This window comes from Simochromis diagramma, unplaced genomic scaffold (genome assembly GCF_900408965.1).
Source record: "Simochromis diagramma unplaced genomic scaffold, fSimDia1.1 OVJJ01000418.1, whole genome shotgun sequence".
In the NCBI taxonomy this organism is placed as follows: Eukaryota; Metazoa; Chordata; class Actinopteri; order Cichliformes; family Cichlidae; genus Simochromis; species Simochromis diagramma.
In genome coordinates, this window is record NW_024387407.1 from 222754 (window position 1) to 239680 (window position 16927).

Below are 16927 nucleotides of genomic sequence, written 5' to 3' on the forward strand. Positions count from 1 at the left end.
TGACAAGACACGCTTAAAATAACAGAGTGTATAGAGGATGAATGATTGCATATGCATGCCATCTCTCTGCTGCTCACCAAGCCTTCTTTGATTCCTTAAAGCCAAAGCAGGAGACTGGGTCTTGTTGGGGAAGGTCATTACTCTTTTCCGTCAGTGCATGGCCTATAGCAGGGCTTGTACGGTAGCCATCTCCCTTTCACACTTACTACAACAGCAGCCAGAATTGGACAAGATAAATGGTAAATGGCCTGTATTTATATAGCGCATTACTAGTCCCTAAGGACCCCAAAGCGCTTTACATATCCAGTCATCCACCCATTCACACACACATTCACACACTGCCAAATGAACTGTTGAAACATAGACAGCAACAGCTTGAGCAGCTCACACACAGAGTGGCCACTTTGCAGATTTCTCAGGTTTGCCAAAATGTATTATTTTACTGACACCTATAATAACATTGCAGGCCTTCCTCATTCCCCTCATCAGTTGGAAAATTGAAAACCAAGTAATATTGGCTAGCTATCACACAGTTAAAATAAATACAACCTCCATCCCCACTGTCAGATAATGGTGATGGTGATGATAATGGCACTGAGCACTACAGAAGTAAGGTTTATATCATTTGTTTCTGCAGAGCCTCGTGTCTCTCCACTTCACTCACTGGGTGCTGTAATGTGTGCATTAAGGCGTGTTGTATCACTTCCTGTTGCTTTTCTGTTGCAACTCACAGTGCTGTCATCTGCTTCTATTGAACCAACAGCTGTTATTTCTATTGTCAAAATTATTATATAAACTAAACATTTGAGTGTAACACCAAAGGCTGAAAGGAGAAACAGCATGCACCTTTAAGTCTTCTTCACTGTCCGACATTTAATTCAGTCCTTCCCCCACAGTATTTATGCAGGAAGATGAGCTGCTGCTAGAAACCTTGAAGTAAAAACCACAAAACACTCACTGGGGGTAATATGCTGTTTTAACTTAGTTAAATTAGAGAACCCCGCTCCTTTTCTCAGTGAGCCTCAATTAGACTTTTTTTTTAAATTGTTTTATCCCACCACTTCCACCATGTTCTGCCCAAACAGGGAACAGTTCAAAGGTCAAGACCATAATATTCTAAGAATGTGACAACATCGCACACTCTGAATGTAAGGCGTGAACCATCAGACAAATCAGCAAACCAACCCGGAAATACTGTTCACAAAAAAACAAAGATAAAATCAGTGAACACTACACATTTAAAGGCTAACTCCAAAAATTATCATCTGTTTAACTCTGTGTGTAAAGTTGGATTTTAAAAATACATGTTAAAACATGTTTAGTACCATGTAGTGCCGGTACAGAATGCGATGTCACCAGGCTGGTTGGTTGTGGCTAACAGACTTACACTAGTTTATGTTAGGCAACTAATTATATCATGTGCAAAGAAAAGACTGATATGCAATAGACAAACAATAAGAACCACTGAAACAGACAGTTAAAGTAGACACCTTATTCTTGATTTCTTGATTAACATAGAGTTCATTGTTGCACTCAGGGACAGAACAAAAACGAACCTCTCAGACTCATTTTTAGTTTCAGCGTCCTTGTTTTCTAGTGAGTTATTGGTTCTGTCATTAGTTACATTACTTTATGTTAGCGAAGTCTATATGCCCCAACCAACCAACCTGGTGACGTCATACTATACTGGCTAAAGATGGTACTCTAAAATCTTATATTTCTGAAAACCAGCTTTACAGACAGAGTAAAACCTATGACACTTTATGAGAGCAGGCCTCAATGGTGGTAAATGGTGTAAATTAGCCTTGGGGTTTTTTCTCTATTTTTGTTGGGCCTTTGCCCTGGAATACAAAGCCCCTTCAAGCTTATGATTTGGCACTATAGAAATAATACTGAACTGAATTAAAAAAAAATTAAAAGTAATTTAAAACATCCATCCATCCATTCGCTTCTGCTTCTGCTTTTCAGGGTCGCGGGGGGCGCTGGAGCTTATCCCAGATGTCATAGGGCGAGAGGCGGGGTACACCCTGGACAGGTCGCCAGCCTGTCGAAGGGCTAACACATAGAGACATAGACAACCATTCGCGCTCACATTCACACACAGATTCACACCTATGGGCAATTTAGATTAATCAATTAACCTATCCCCACTAACTGCTAGTCAAAATTTACAACAGTACATATTGGACTGTGCATACTGGACTTCCTGACCAATCGCCCCCAACATCTCCGGCTGGATAACCACTGCTCATCTACCATCACAATGAACACCGGTGTACCACAAGGCTGTGTGATGAGCCCTTTCCTCTACTCCCTCTTCACCCACGACTGCAGACCTGCTGATGGTTCCAACACCATCATTAAGTTTGCAGATGACACCACGGTGATTGGCCTCATCAGTGACAACGATGAGGCCGCCTACAGGGAGGAGGTGGATCGTCTGGCTGAGTGGTGCGACAGAAACAACCTGCTGCTTAACACCGAGAAGACCAAGGAGGAATGCTGACCCACATCCACCCATCCACATTAAGGGGACGGCTGTGGAGCGTGTGAGCAGCTTCAAGTTCCTGGGAGTCCACATCTCCGAGGATCTCACCTGGACGACCAACTGCTCCAAGCTGGTCAAGAAGGCTCACCAGCGCCTCTTCTTCTTGAGGACTCTGAGGAAGAACCACCTGTCCTCAGACATCCTGGTGAACTTCTATCGTTGCACCATCGAGAGCATCCTGACCAACTGTATAACAGTCCGGTACGGGAACTGCTCTGCCTCGGACCGGAAGGCGTTGCAGAGGGTCGTGAAAACTGCCCAGCGCATCGCCGGAGCACCACTTCCTGCCATAAAAGACATCTACAGGAAGCGGTGTCTGAAAAGGGCTGGGAAAATCATCAAAGACCCCAGTCACCCATCACATGGACTCTTCACCCTCCTGCCCTCTGGGGGGTGCTACAGGAGCCTCCGGACTAAGACCACCAGGTACCGGAACAGCTTCTTCCCCACAGCTGTCAGACTCCTGAACTCTGCCTCCTGACATCTGACCCACGTTAAACTCATGGACTGAACATACACACACCCACAATGGACAACTGTACCCTCAAACACACAATAATAACATGGACTGAACCACCACTCACAACCACTGGCACTTTATATAGCCTCTGTAGAAACTATCTACATATCTCACTTATCTAAACTGCACTACTGTATAGCTCTGTGTAAATAATCATTCTGTACATACGATAATTTTTAATCCTACAACTGTTTATAACTTGCATAGTTCACATTTCTGTATAACTGTACTTCATACAACTCGTATGTTAGACTCGTATATTTCTAAATTCCTTTGGAAAGATAAACCCCCACATATCAGCTTAAAAACACTACAAAAGACCAAGGATAAAGGATGATTAGATCTGCCTAACTTTAATCACTATTTTTTAGCCAACAGGCTTCAGTTCATCTCCAGATGGTTTAAACACACCCTCTTAGATGAACCTTGGATAGATGTAGAACAGGTACTATGTAATAACATAGAAATTTCAGACCTACCATTTATCAGCTCAAACATCAAATGACATGAATGTTTTAAAAGCATCAATATCAGCTCTTCTCTGACAGCATGATGGGAGTTTCTAAAAATGACATGCAAACGTACACCTATCTGGAACAATCCGGACATATTACAAAACAATAATATGATAAACTTTCCAGATTGGAGTTGCAAAGGAATTAAATACTTGGAACATATGTTGGAAGGAACAGACTTTATTTTGTTTGACAGACTAGTTACACAATACGGGATCAACAAGAAAAGATTTTTGGAATATCAACAAATTAAATCCATAGTAAAAAAAGAAATTTAATCCCAGTGAAGCTGAATTACAAACACCACCAAGTGTGGTTCAATTTTTTAGTCTAAAACCCCCCAAATTATTGTCTAAAATATACAGAACACTTTCTAAAATGGATGAATCAATATCCCTTCCTATTGCAAAATGGGAAGCAGATTTATCAATCAATTTAGACGCAATCCTTTGGTCTCAGATATACTTAAAAACCTTTCAGTGGATCAGAAATCCCAGTTTGCAATTAATACAATGCAAAATATTACACAGAGTGCACTATACTGGTCATAGGATGTCCAAGATGGGCTATACGCCTTCCAACAACTGCTCACACTGCACAGCAAATACACCGGACAATTATATCCACGCTCTTTGGTTCCGTCCACCAGTTCAAAAGTTTTGGCGTGAGATATGTGAAGACTTATCAAAGTGTCTGAAATTTAACAGTCCTCTGGCCTCTGGGCCTGAAGCTCGGTCCTCTCTGGCACAGCTGGCTGCTTGCAGAGCCCGCGGGCACGCCACTGCAACCCCCTCTGGCCTCTGCTCCGTAGGTGCTGGGTGACCTCTCGTTTGGGGCTCTACTCAGCTCTTCCCAGGAGAGTGGCACGGTTCCCCCCTTTTGGTGGTCCTCCTCGGTCCTCGTACTCTGGGGCCTCTAGATATCTGGGGCCTGGATCTCCTCCATACCTGCTTCATACCCTGGAGGACGGGGCTGTGGCTCCCCCACACTCCCGGGCAGATCGTTACATGGAGAAACCTTTGGAATACAAGCATGCTGATCCACACAGGTATGCACACAGGTGTACACACGGGTGTTCACAGACGCGGACTACAGCTTTCTTGGCTGCTGCCTCAAAGCACATTGTGCGCTGTCTATCTTGCGTGCTGCACAATATCGTTTATTATTTAGTATCTACTGTTATCTACTGCTAGCTAGTTTATTGTGATGGTGCTGTTTTTTATTATGTTGCTCTTTTTTTGGTTTTGCTTTCTTCTTCTTCTTTCTTCTGTTTTTTTCTCCATACAGGTGACCCAGGTGTTTTGTTTGTTTTTCTTTCTTTCCTCCTCCCTTTCTCACCGTCTCTTCTTCCCTCTGGTTTTCTTTCTCTCCCTCTCTTTCTTTCATTCTTTCTCTCTGTCCCATCCCCCAGTCGTGTCTGTCCCGTTTGTAAAATAAATACATAATTATAATAAAGGTCAATCAAATGGACCAATATGACAAGGCCATGATGAAAATAAATAAATCCACTTCGCATCTTTCTTGGCCTTAAGACAACAATTCTGATGGCAAAAGATCCAAACGGGACACAAAAAAAAAAAAGATTTGGCATGTTCTTAACAGCGTTTGACTTCGTTTTTTGCATTTACTTGCGGACAGAGATATTTTTTCAATACTGCACATGTGGACAGGATGAAAACACCCATGTATGTGTGGACTTTGCCATAATCTATTCTAGCTAAAACAGCCATTGTACTAATAGCCATAAGATAGAAATATAAACATCAATGCTGTCTGTGTAGGTGTCTGTTTTAATTTTGAAAAATGTTGAACTGTTCCTCACAGCTCACTGGTTTGACTCATTGCTGTTGATTGGAGGATGCTAAGCTGTTGCTCAGTGTTTTCATTCTCCTCCTTTGATTGTTGAATATTGACATGTGCTCTCAGCGATGCTGTCTTCTGGCTCAACTGGGCCCGAAAAGCCTTACAGAGAAAAAAGTAAACAACAGGATCCACGCAGATGTTGAAAACTGACACTAAGGTAGCCACCTCCTTCAAGTAGTATAACACCTGACCAACAAAGCCCTTGCTGCATAGAAAAGTAAAAGGAAGGCGAACCAGGTGATGGGGAACAAAACAAATACAGAAGATGCTGACCAGCACCAACATGTTCCTGCGAGACTTCAGGAGCTTCTCGCAGCCAGAGGAGGCCAGCTGCCTCTGCTGTACCAGCAACACCCTGCGGGAGATGCTGTAGTAGAAGAAGACCAGGGATATGAAGACCAACAGGAAGATGCTAATGCAGCCAGCATGGAGTGTTTTGTGGAGCACACTGCCGAATTCACTAAAGAAGGCGCTGCAGCAACCAGGACCTGCAGATACATGTGGCTGAGTGATCAAAAGCAGGATGTTGTAGATAACTGTGGGAGCCAGCAGAATCAACCAGGTGATTAGGGAAATCTTGCGGGCTGCTTGTATTGTTTGGAGGAAGTGAGTCCTATAAGGATGGACAATCTTCAGATACCTGAGGAAAGAAGAGAAAGGAAGCAGTACTTCACTAAGCAGTAATAGTTCTGCTAAATCTACAAAAGTCATTGAGACTAAAAGACACCACCATTCTCTATTCAGGAGTGCAGGATTTGTAGTCGACCCATTAATATAGTTTTGAAATTGACATCAACTGCATTCAGAAATCCTTACCTGTTAACAGCGATGTACCCCATGAATATGATGCTGGCGTACATGTTGAGGAAGATGGCAGAAGCTCCAAAGGTGCAGTAGAGTCTCTGAATGGGAACAGAATTCCTGGCATAGTGGACGATACGGAGCGGTAGAAAGAGGCAGAGCAGGAAGTCAGCAGCTGTCAGGTTCTTCAGGTAGACCATTAAGCTACTAGATGCTTGCTGTTGAAAGTATAACTTCATGATGAAGCAATTGAGAAGTAAACCCACCTAAGCAGGACATAGACAATGGAAGAAACATTACCTTGGTACATGCACTGTGATCCTTAAACCCATTTCTAACAGAGCATAGTCTGAAGATTTGAAACTTACCAGAAAGACCATGCTGTAGACCAGTATAAAGAAAGTGCTGACTGACGTATCGATCATAACACAGGTCTGGTTTGAAGTGATGTTGTTTGAGTCGGCCATGTTTCTGAAGGTAAAAATAAATACAAATTCAAAGTTTGCTTTATTGTCAAAGACCATATTTACAGTCATACACAGGAATTTGAAATTGCAATGCTCCCATGGCCCTCGGTGTACAGTAAAACAATAGATAGATAAAAAGATTAAGATTAAATAGGAGTCTTAAATACACCATCTTCATTAAAATACTTCATAATTTCTTAGTTTGTTTTGTTAAATCAGAGTTAAACCAATGTTATTAAATTCTGATAAGTGCTAAAATCCACCATATTTGTCTTTTTAAACAGCACTTTCCCTTCTGGTGGAGTTTAGTGACAGTTTACCTAAATTCAATTCAATGCACAACAGTTATGTTTGTTTTTTACATGATGAACAAGCCTTAAAGGCAAAATTAACGCAAATGCAAATACTGTATAGGAAACTGCTAGTGACATCATCTGTTATGCAAACTCTATTTGTGGAAAGAAAACAACATCAATCAAATGTAATTAAACATCTCAATAGTGGCAGCAGTCTTTTAATACAATTTGGTCAACCACTGCCTCCAGTGCTGTTGACCAACAGGGTGCTTGGTGGAAACTGTGGGGCAAAGACAAAGGAAAAGCAGGGAGGACATATGTTAGGAGGCAGCAGGAGAGAAGGAAAGGCAGGAGTGAGGAGGTGAGAGTACAGACATTAAATATGGGGGCATTACTACAGAGAGCTGGCTGCTATGATGGAGAGAAAAGGTTGATTTACACAAATGGTTTTTATCAAGATTTGTGTATAAATGGTGTCGGCCAGCATCCTTTGAACAGGTGAGACTAAAGTGTAAATGTGTGCCCATAATCTACAGCAGCACAGTTAGTAAAAAACAAACAAATATCAGCACTAACATCTCGTACCCATTACCAAGTACAATCATTTCTCTATAGTAATGCAAGACTCATATAATCCTACAGAAATGCTTGCTTCAAATTATTGCTGCTAGAAGTGGTTCTGTCAGCTATTAAATCACAGGGTGTGCTGGCTGTAAACCCACTCTGTCTATTAATCACAATTTCAGTCTTCTTCTTTAGACTCCAGTACTACTGTGAGAAACCTTAGAGTCACTTACGACCAGCAAAAGTCCTTTCATTTGAACAAATATGTAGGACCGCCTTTTTTCATCCAATGAGAGTTGAGCACTTGCTACTTACAAAAAAACTTTCACACTGGGTTAAATCTCCATTCTTTACATTGAAAAGTGAGAAAACCTTGGAGATTTTACAAGGAAGTGTAAACACAAGTTACATTAAAATATTTATGTTGATGGTCAAAAAATAAATAAAGAGAATAGTGGATGTTGAGTATTTCTGTGTTATCCCAGATCCAAGTAATTCAGAAAGCAAGTCAAAAAAGTTCTTAAATTAAACCACAGCAGTCGCTCTTTGCTTTTGTGATCTCCATGGGAAATACCAAATATTCACTTTTCAGTTATCTTTAATGAACAACCCTGAAGTTGTTGATAGTACTGCACCTGCACTGTTAAAAGCAAAGCTTAAAGCTTTACTACTCAGATAACCTCACACTGTCACAGCAGAAAAATGAAGTGGGATTATTGAATATCTAGCACTGGCTATAATGATGTGCCAATCACACTTTGTCCAGTATTAACCGCGTGTTTGAGCATAACGTTTTTCATCAGTGCAGCTGGCACAAAGACATCCAGGGTGTAGACAGATTAGCCTTCTGAACAGTAGAAAAGACAGCTAAGTATTTTTGTTCCATATGTAATGACCAGTGTTGGTCAAGTTACTTGAAAAAAGTAATCAGTAACTAATTACTGATTACTTCCACAAAAAAGTAATCCCGTTACTTTACTGATTACTTATTTTCAAAAGTAATGAATTACTTAGTTACTTAGTTACTTTTTAAAAACACGATTTACAACCTGAAGAGGTGATAAAGCGATAGATCTTTCAGCCCAATTCTACTTTTTCTACATAATCCATCACACAAAATGTAATCAAATGGAAAAGTCTCTTTTTTAACTTGTTTTATCAGTTTTAATCTTTTAACTTTATGCATCAAGCAAAAATTTAATTATATGCAACATTCTCTGACTTGAATAAATTAGTTTAACATTTAAACCTATTTTCTGCACATTCCAGCGCATAAAATAAAATATTTTTTGTGTTTACACTCAGTCTTTCAAATAGATGCAAGTAAAACACAGCAGAAAATAAATAAAGTCAAAGACTCAGCGGTCCTGTTGCTCTATTTTCACCTGTAAAGCAGGACTGAGGTAGGCGGAGGTCTACCCTGGTGCAGGTGTGCCGCGGTCAGTTGAAGAATCCGCGAGTTTCTCTGTGAATTTCCCATTACGTCGTGAGACATTCTCACAAAAAATCACGGTTTTAGTAACGCAGTAACGCAGCGTTCCTACGGGAAAGTAACTGTAATCTAATTACCGTTTTTGCAATAGTAATCCCTTACTTTACTCGTTACTTGAAAAAAGTAATCAGATTACAGTAACGCGTTACAAGTGACGCGTTACTGCGTTACTTGGAGGGGAAGGATCAGTTGACAAAGAGCGAGCGAGTGAATTCGACAAAGTCGAAAGCTGACGGCAGCTCGCGGCCCTTGCTGTCGAGTTACAAGTAACGCGTTACTGCCCATCTCTGGTAATGACTGATTCCAAATCTTCTTATTTATTTAGTTTTCTATTAGTAGAAATACAGCAGATTTGAGAATGAGAAACAAACAGGACTCTCCTCGGGTTAGAGGTCGTCTGTAAGCAGGAAAAGTTACTTTGGTTGTTCTCGGATGTAATAATGTCACTACAGATAAGAAAACACGTGGTTGCTGCACTTCTTCTTTGAACTCTGACTTATTTCCTGTTTGCTGCGACTGAAAGGGGTACACAGAAAATGCAGACCCATCATGTGATTAAAGCTGCTATAAATAGTTTGCAATCACGCTGCTAAAAAACAAGCGATCATCACGTTCAATCACAAAGTTGCCACAGGCCGCTTGTATCTCTTTATCTTTGCTGACTGATATTTCACTGTTTACACTTTTTGCTAGTGTCCGTATCACTACAGCTTTCATGAGGCAGTACCTGCAGCTGACACAGGTTGTGTTTTCTTCATAGACACAAGCAAACTCTCTTACAGTGTCTGTGGTGAAAAGGTTGGTTAACTACTCGGATAAATGCACATGCAGTATTTGTAAGAAAAGAGCTCTTATTTGAATGATATGACTGAATATAATGGTGCGGTAAAGATTTTTCATCATTGTACTTGGCTTAGTCAGTAACAGATTTATAAAGGTATAATCAGATAAGCTTTTGAATTTGACGGAAGTTTGCTGAGTATTTTTGTTTCCTAAATTGGGAGTAATTTAAAAATGGTCTTATTCATTCATGCTTTTATCAGTAGGAGTAAAAAATAAACGTGAGGGTAAGAAACTAACGGGACTCACCTCTGTTTCTGCAGCTTTCTGTGTGGACGAATAGTTGCTTTGGTTCTTCTAAGATGGAATGGTGTCAGTGTAAATCAGGAAACACAACTGCTAGACATCTTGCTACACTACACTTGTTTCCTGTTTGTTACCACTGACTTATTGTTCTTTGGTTTTAGTGTCCTTATCACTACAGCTAGCAGGAGACAGTACCTGCAGCCAATGTACGTTGCATGTTCTCTTCACAAATAAGACCAGAAAAACCAGTGTCACGGATCCTGAGTGTTCATTAACAATACAAGTTTATGTTAAACTACGCCAGTCTCCGCCACAGGTCACAGTGTCACTCCGGACACTTTTGGGTTGGTCTCCCATGCTTATTATTCACTCCTTTGTCATTTGAAGTTTGGACATTCCTTCTTTCAAATCAAATCACTGTTATTGTCACATTGTGTGCAAGCTTCACAAGCCAAACGTGGTGTGCAAAATACAAGAACCATAAGAATAAGTGACAGTGATGTGTCTGTGAAGTGTTCAGCAGTCTGATGGCCTGATGGAAAAAGCTGTCTCTCAGTCTGCTGGTTCAGGACCGGATACTGCAGAACCTCTGCCTGACAAAAGTAGTCTGAACAGCTTGTGACTGGAGTCCTTGATGATCCTCCCCGCTATCCTCAGGCACCGCTTCCTGTAGATTTCCTGGAAGGAAGCTCTCCTCCAATGATCCTTTCAGAGCACCACTCTCTGGAGAGTTTTGTGGTTGTAGGCGGTGCTGTTGCCGTACCAAGTAGTGATGCAGTAGTGTTCTTCTTTCTGGAAGAATTGCTGTCTTATCAACTTTTCTCTACATCTTTATTTATGAAATCAAACATCTGTAGTTATGACAGTAGAGAAAAAATTTAAATAGAAAAATAGAGAAATTGGATTTTTCCTATAATCAAAAGAATTAAGACATTATCTATGTTTTCATTTGTATTATGTCATGTAACAGTTCCTGGTGAAAAGTTCATCTTGATAGGTGTAAATGTTAATATATTTTTTCAGACATCAAAAATCAGATATCATGCTTTTGTATAAGTTTGATCATAGGCTACTTCAGTTTAGAAAGAAAGTGTACTTTATTGATCCCCGTGGGGAAATTCCTCTCTGCATTTAATCCATTCACTCAGTGAAGCAGCCATTTGGCGCCCGGGGAGCAGTGTGTACGGGCGGTACCTTGCTCAGGGGTACCTCAGGGTAGCTGTTCAGGGGAATCAAACCCCCGACCTTCCGATCATGGGGCCACCACTCTACCTACTGAGCTATCCCTGTTTATTCATGTTAAATAAGATGTTGTACTAATAGCTGAAAGCTAGCAGCAGAAACCCTCATGTTGCTTGTGTGGGAGTGTGATAGTGTTCATTTCAGCCCCTTATTGATCAGTGAGCTCTGCAGAAACTGGAAATGTGGGCATTTTATAAAATGTTAAAGTTTTATATACCGTTAACTAGTTTGAGCTGCCCCTTGTCCTCATAGAGAAAATCCCCAGCCTCCATTGGGTCCAAAAAGCATTACAAAGGAAAAGCTAAACAAAAAGGCCAGATAGACATTGGAAACTACCACCATAGTGGTCAGACTTCAAAATCTTCTCAGAGCCATAGGAGGCCAGCAGCCTCTGCTGTGACAGTAACACTCCGTGGGAGTTCCTGTAGTCGAAGAAGACCGACGATATGAAGAACGACAGGGAGATGATGGTGTAACTGGTGTAGAGTGATTTGTGGTAAATAGAGAAGTTCATGGTTTGATCAGCAGCAAATTAAAGCTGTCTTAATATTACCTTGAGCTGCCACATGAAAACATTAAAGGTTTTATACCTGTTGGAAGTGATGTACTCCATTAAGAGAAGCATGCATACATAATGAGGGGCAGGGCAGAAGCACCAAAGCTGCAGCAGAGCTTTGGAAAAGTAAATGACTTGCTGACATAGTGGGTGATGCAGAGAAGTGCAGCTGTCAGGTTCTTCAGATAGACCTTTTAGTTGCTGGATGCTGCTGAGCTCGACAAAAGTAAAGTTTCATAATGAAGCTGTTCAGGGGTAAACATTAAGAGGACACAAAGCAGGATAAGCAAAGGAAATTAATAATTAGGATGTCTTGTAAATGCCTTCTAAGTGAGGTGGTTCAGGCCTTTACAAATGAGAGGAGGAGCCCAGACAGAACTCTGAAATGATGAGGAAATTATATGTCTTATGCAAAGTGTGTACCCACCCAAGGACGTCAGATGGAATAAGATAGCAGCTAAATCTGGTGTAAGGCATGTTTTCTCTGACACTGACAAAGTATAGATCTAAAATCTAAAAACTAAAATGTCTAACAGGGTCTAAAAAGCTAGATCCTCATATTCTACTGCCTCGTGTTGGAGCCAGTTTTACACATTCTCGTGCACAAAGCCCTTTATGGTTATCGGCCCAGTAAAAATACTTTGCCTTCATTTTTATTGTTTACTATATTGTCCGCTCATTCTGCACTCCTGTTTCCTTTACCCCCCTTGTTGGGAACAACAAGCCAGAAAATGTCTTCCCCTTTGTTTCACAGTTGGTTTGAGGTTAATCTGCTGAAAATCAGCCTCGTGTTTGATCAATAAATGAATAAGTACCAAGTGGAAGTTTTCTACCATTCAGCACTAATTTGTCATGACGTGAATGAAATCTTGTGATTTAAAGACTTCAGGGTGATTCTCTTTGGACAACATGTGGTGAACGTGCAGGGATAAAATGGTCAGAAAACCTGGGGCGGAATGAGGCTCGGGGGGGTTGTTCATTTAAAATGGTTGACTGCTCTCCAGCTGTGCCTCTAAAGCGACAGAGCACCTAAACACCAGTGAGTGTTTTGTGGTTTCTTCTCTTATTAGCAGCAGACATGGTAGCAGACTTACAGGAGGCTGCTCTCTCGTTCTGTTCGAGACCCAAATGTGCGGTTTATATTTTCACTTTGACAGCGTAAACAGCAGCTGTTCAGTAGTGCGGTAAAAGAAGAAGACAATACTGTGTGTTACAACAGGAAACAGAACAGGAAGTGATGTACACCGTGTACATGAGTGAGAACCAAGTGACAAGACATATAAGGAGAAAAGATGTCTTTAAAAAACTGACAAAATACGTCTGAAGTGAGAATGAAAAGTTCTTCTGTCAGCTGACGTTCACTAGCGATCGATGTATTTATTTTAACAAAGTTAGTTAATGATCCCTCTTTCCAACAAAAATCTACATTACTAAATTAAACCTCCACCACCACCAAAAAAAGAGAAAACAAACAAACAAGGAAACAAAAAAGAGGAAGAAGAAGAAAATAAACAGAGCAAACCTGGTCAGGATAAAACTATCATCCTTTGCTCGATACAAGTGAGTTTGCAAATGTTAAACAGCTCCTTGTGTGCGATCCATCGTCTTCTTTCCTTCCTTCCTTCCTTCCTTCCTCCCTTCCTTCCTGTCTTCCTTCCTTCCTCCTGTCCTTCCTTCCAAAATATTTTTGTTCATTCGTTCATTGTTTTCTTACTTGGTACATTCAGTTTCCTCTTTCTCGTCCCATATCACTCCATAGAATTGCACAAAAACCCACACGGGTTAACTTCCTCTAACATAAAATTGCACATAGCTGAGCTACAGTGAAGTCTGCACTCCCACAGAGTGTGGTTTGCCTCTCTCACACACACACACACACACACACACACACACATCACAAATAAACCCACGTAGTGTGCGTGTGGGGGTAGATTGCCTCAGATACTGCCCTGTGTGCCACAGTTTGTAACTGAATCTGACGCGTCTGCTTACCGTGGATCATATCGAAGGATCCCACACAAACTGAATAAGCTTCTAGAAAACACTCTGAAGCCTTCGTGATCTTAGTGAGGAGGAGGCGGGTGCTGTGGGTCAGAGGTGTGTGACAGCTTTGGACGTTCCTAATTCTGAGTCGTAGTTTGTGTGAGCTCTGGTTTTACATTTTGGTTGTTCTAATGACGACCGTCAGTTCTGTAATCTACTGTTTTAATTAGTGTGAGTGGAAATTTTAGCTCTCGGTATTTTGCCTTCGACTCCCTCTGCCTCGTATCACTTCCTGTTCCACCGTCACTGTCACGTCGTCATTGAATCTTCTTGTGTCTGTATTTAGTATTTGCATTTTCTCATTTTCTCACTTTCCTCAGTGTATAAATAGTCCCGCCTCTCGCTTCGTTTCCTATGATTCTCAATGTAATGTTGGAGTCTTATCTTGAAGACTTTCTCAACCAATCAATAAACAGCTTGCTCTCTTTTGACATCATCATTATTTGTGTCCTGAATGTAATAACGGATTCAAAATAACAACAATAATATTAATAACATATCCAGACATCATCATTGACGCTAAAAGGACACTTTAAGTTGGTTATAAACTTAAAACACCAACCCAGGGTTTACTAAAAGAGTGCGTTCACGTATCTGATCAATCACAAACATGGATAAGCTAACAGCAGCAGAGCGACGGATCTCACAAAGGAAGATAAAACTATAATATTAGAAGAACATGTTGAGTTTACAGGAGGCTAAAGTAGAATAAATACAGTAGAATAAAGTTGTTTTTATATTTCTGACCCTTGAAGCCCTTTTCTGTCTGCGCTGATCGTCCAGGAATGATGACGCTTCAAACAACACAAAGCTGCAACTGTACCTGCTTTAGAAGGCGGCTGAGTGTGGATGGTTCTAGTGAACACACTGACCACTGTGCGATTAAAATGACACTGAATTAAAATGAAACAGCCACAAAGCCCAAACGAGGTCACTTGCGCTGCATGGTTTTGAACTGCTTGGAGAGATTTTTTCAAACAGAATAAAACGTTTTCTCTTTTATTAATGATCCAGCGTTACAGCAAATATTAGACTCAAGCTGTTCACGCTCAGTCTGTCCTGCTCTGCTTCAGTGAAAGGAATATTTGGTTTCATCTGTTTGTGAGCTAAAAGAAAAGGTTATTCAGAAAATAAACCCCTCCCCTTTCACGTCTCCCCGAGTGTGTGATGTGTGCTTCAGTACTTCCCCCTCAGCATTCACAAAGAAAAGCTGCTGATGCAAACTGTTAATAAGATTCAGTGTTGAAACCACACTGATGAGTTTTAACACGTCATTTCACTTCACAGACGCACCGGAAGATGCTTGGATGATCACGTTTTCTAAGTCCTCTGTTTTGGATGAACACACTGCTCGAGCCTCAGTCTGACCAATGATATGTCTGTGTTGTCTGTGCAAACATTTTGTCACCGCTGTTTGCAGTGAAGACACACAGGAAGCAGAGGAAAGCCTGCAGGTTAGCAGTGTCGTCACTGTGTTGTCTGATCTACAGCGATGCGGCAGGGGATCGCTTCAGAGGCATACATCGAAGACAGGTGAGTCCTGCTGGTTCTTAATCTTAACTTAACATTTAACTTTTACTTCTGCTGATTTCATGCTGCACTCTCAAAAAAGGGGAGCCTTCAGCAGTTCCTAACATTGGACACCACACTTCTGCTGTATTACAAATTAATAAAATGTATTTGCAGTGTACTATATATACTGAGCACAAAAGCTTTAAGGTACTTGATCTCAAGGTGCTTTATATTAAAACATACCCACAATGTTAAGAAAAAAAACAGCCATCTGCTTGTGTACAGCTGAGAGAAAGCATGCCTTGTAACAGATATAGCTTCTGGCTAATTTCCATCTGCTGCTGCACATCAAATATATTATAGAATAATAATCAAATATGGATACAAAGCCTAAAAACACCAGAGGTGAACCTACTGCTACAGTCCAAGCCACCAAGTTCATTGGCTGAACATTCTTGGTGATAAACTGCCTGCAAATATAAATGAACACAATATTTCAGCCTGTTCTTGCAGACACAGTGCAAACACAGCCAGTGCAAAATAGGAGTGAGAGGTTTTTTTTTTTAGGTTTTCATGTTTAAAAAGGTCACAAAACAAGAATCCAGAAATCAAAATGTGAAAAAAACCAAGAGGAAGAGGAGCAAAAAGAATAATCAGGAGACTCACAAGAGGAGCAGACATGTGTGATTCACTCACTGATTGGAAGACGCGGGTTTCTAACTAAAAAGAAAGATGTTCAAAATCAAAGTATGGAAATGCAATTGTAAAAAAATAAAACAAAACAAAAATATCTAAAACATACACCAAAAAATTAAGCTTCAAACTGTTTTTGTGGTATTTGACTGTAGGAAGGAATCTGCAGAATAATACTTTTGTCTTTGAAACTTAGTTAATTAACTGACTTATACAAATCGTATTTAACAATACTTGTACATGTAGAATACATACAGCTTCCCTTACCACTCATTGTCAGGTAACGCTCACAACAGAATATTTATTTATATAAATTATAATTATTTTAAATCTATTTTAAATCTCTTACATAGTCACTCACACATAGTCACCGCCTGACTACCGAGGACAGTGACGTCATCAGCGAGAGCCCGGTGACCAGCATCGCGAAGCATGACGCCCGAGCGGCACTGAGGAGAGTGAACACAAGGAAAGCGGCGGGGCCAGACGGCATCACCGGCCGTCTGCTGCGCTGCTGTGCTGACCAGCTAGCAGGTGTGTTCACTTACATCTTCAACGAGTCCCTGGCGAAGTCTGTGGTCCCCACATGCTTCAAAAGATCCACCATCATCCCTGTGCCCAAGAACAGCAAACCCTCATCCCTGAACGATTACCGGCCAGTTGCACTGACCTCGGTAGTAATGAAGGTGTTTGAGAGGCTGCTGAAGAACATCATCTCCTCCTCCATCC

At 40.9% G+C, this 16927-nt stretch overlaps 1 protein-coding gene across 1 annotated transcript; it reads right to left on the bottom strand.

Moving 5' to 3' along the window:
* Nucleotides 1-5115: 5115 nt before the first annotated feature.
* On the bottom strand, nucleotides 5116-11286 carry LOC120720759 (P2Y purinoceptor 14-like). The gene is made up of 4 exons (XM_040010532.1): nucleotides 10156-11286; nucleotides 6616-6718; nucleotides 6263-6513; nucleotides 5116-6086 (listed from the first exon to the last, which is right to left on the bottom strand). Exons 2-4 carry the CDS (start codon nucleotides 6712-6714, stop codon nucleotides 5402-5404), a joined length of 1035 nt encoding a protein of 344 aa, XP_039866466.1. The 5' UTR covers nucleotides 6715-6718; nucleotides 10156-11286; the 3' UTR covers nucleotides 5116-5401.
* Between the last annotated feature and the right edge of the window lie 5641 nt (nucleotides 11287-16927).

Bases quoted from the DNA above. Each gene is read 5' to 3' on its own strand.
- LOC120720759 (XM_040010532.1), bottom strand. From the start codon at position 6,714: ATGGCCGACTCAAACAACATCACTTCAAACCAGACCTGTGTTATGATC. The intron at 6,514-6,615 runs GTAAGTTTCAAA...TGTCCTGCTTAG, and splicing joins TCTACAGCATGGTCTTTCTG to GTGGGTTTACTTCTCAATTG. The intron at 6,087-6,262 runs GTAAGGATTTCT...TTCTTTCCTCAG, and splicing joins GGGTACATCGCTGTTAACAG to GTATCTGAAGATTGTCCATC.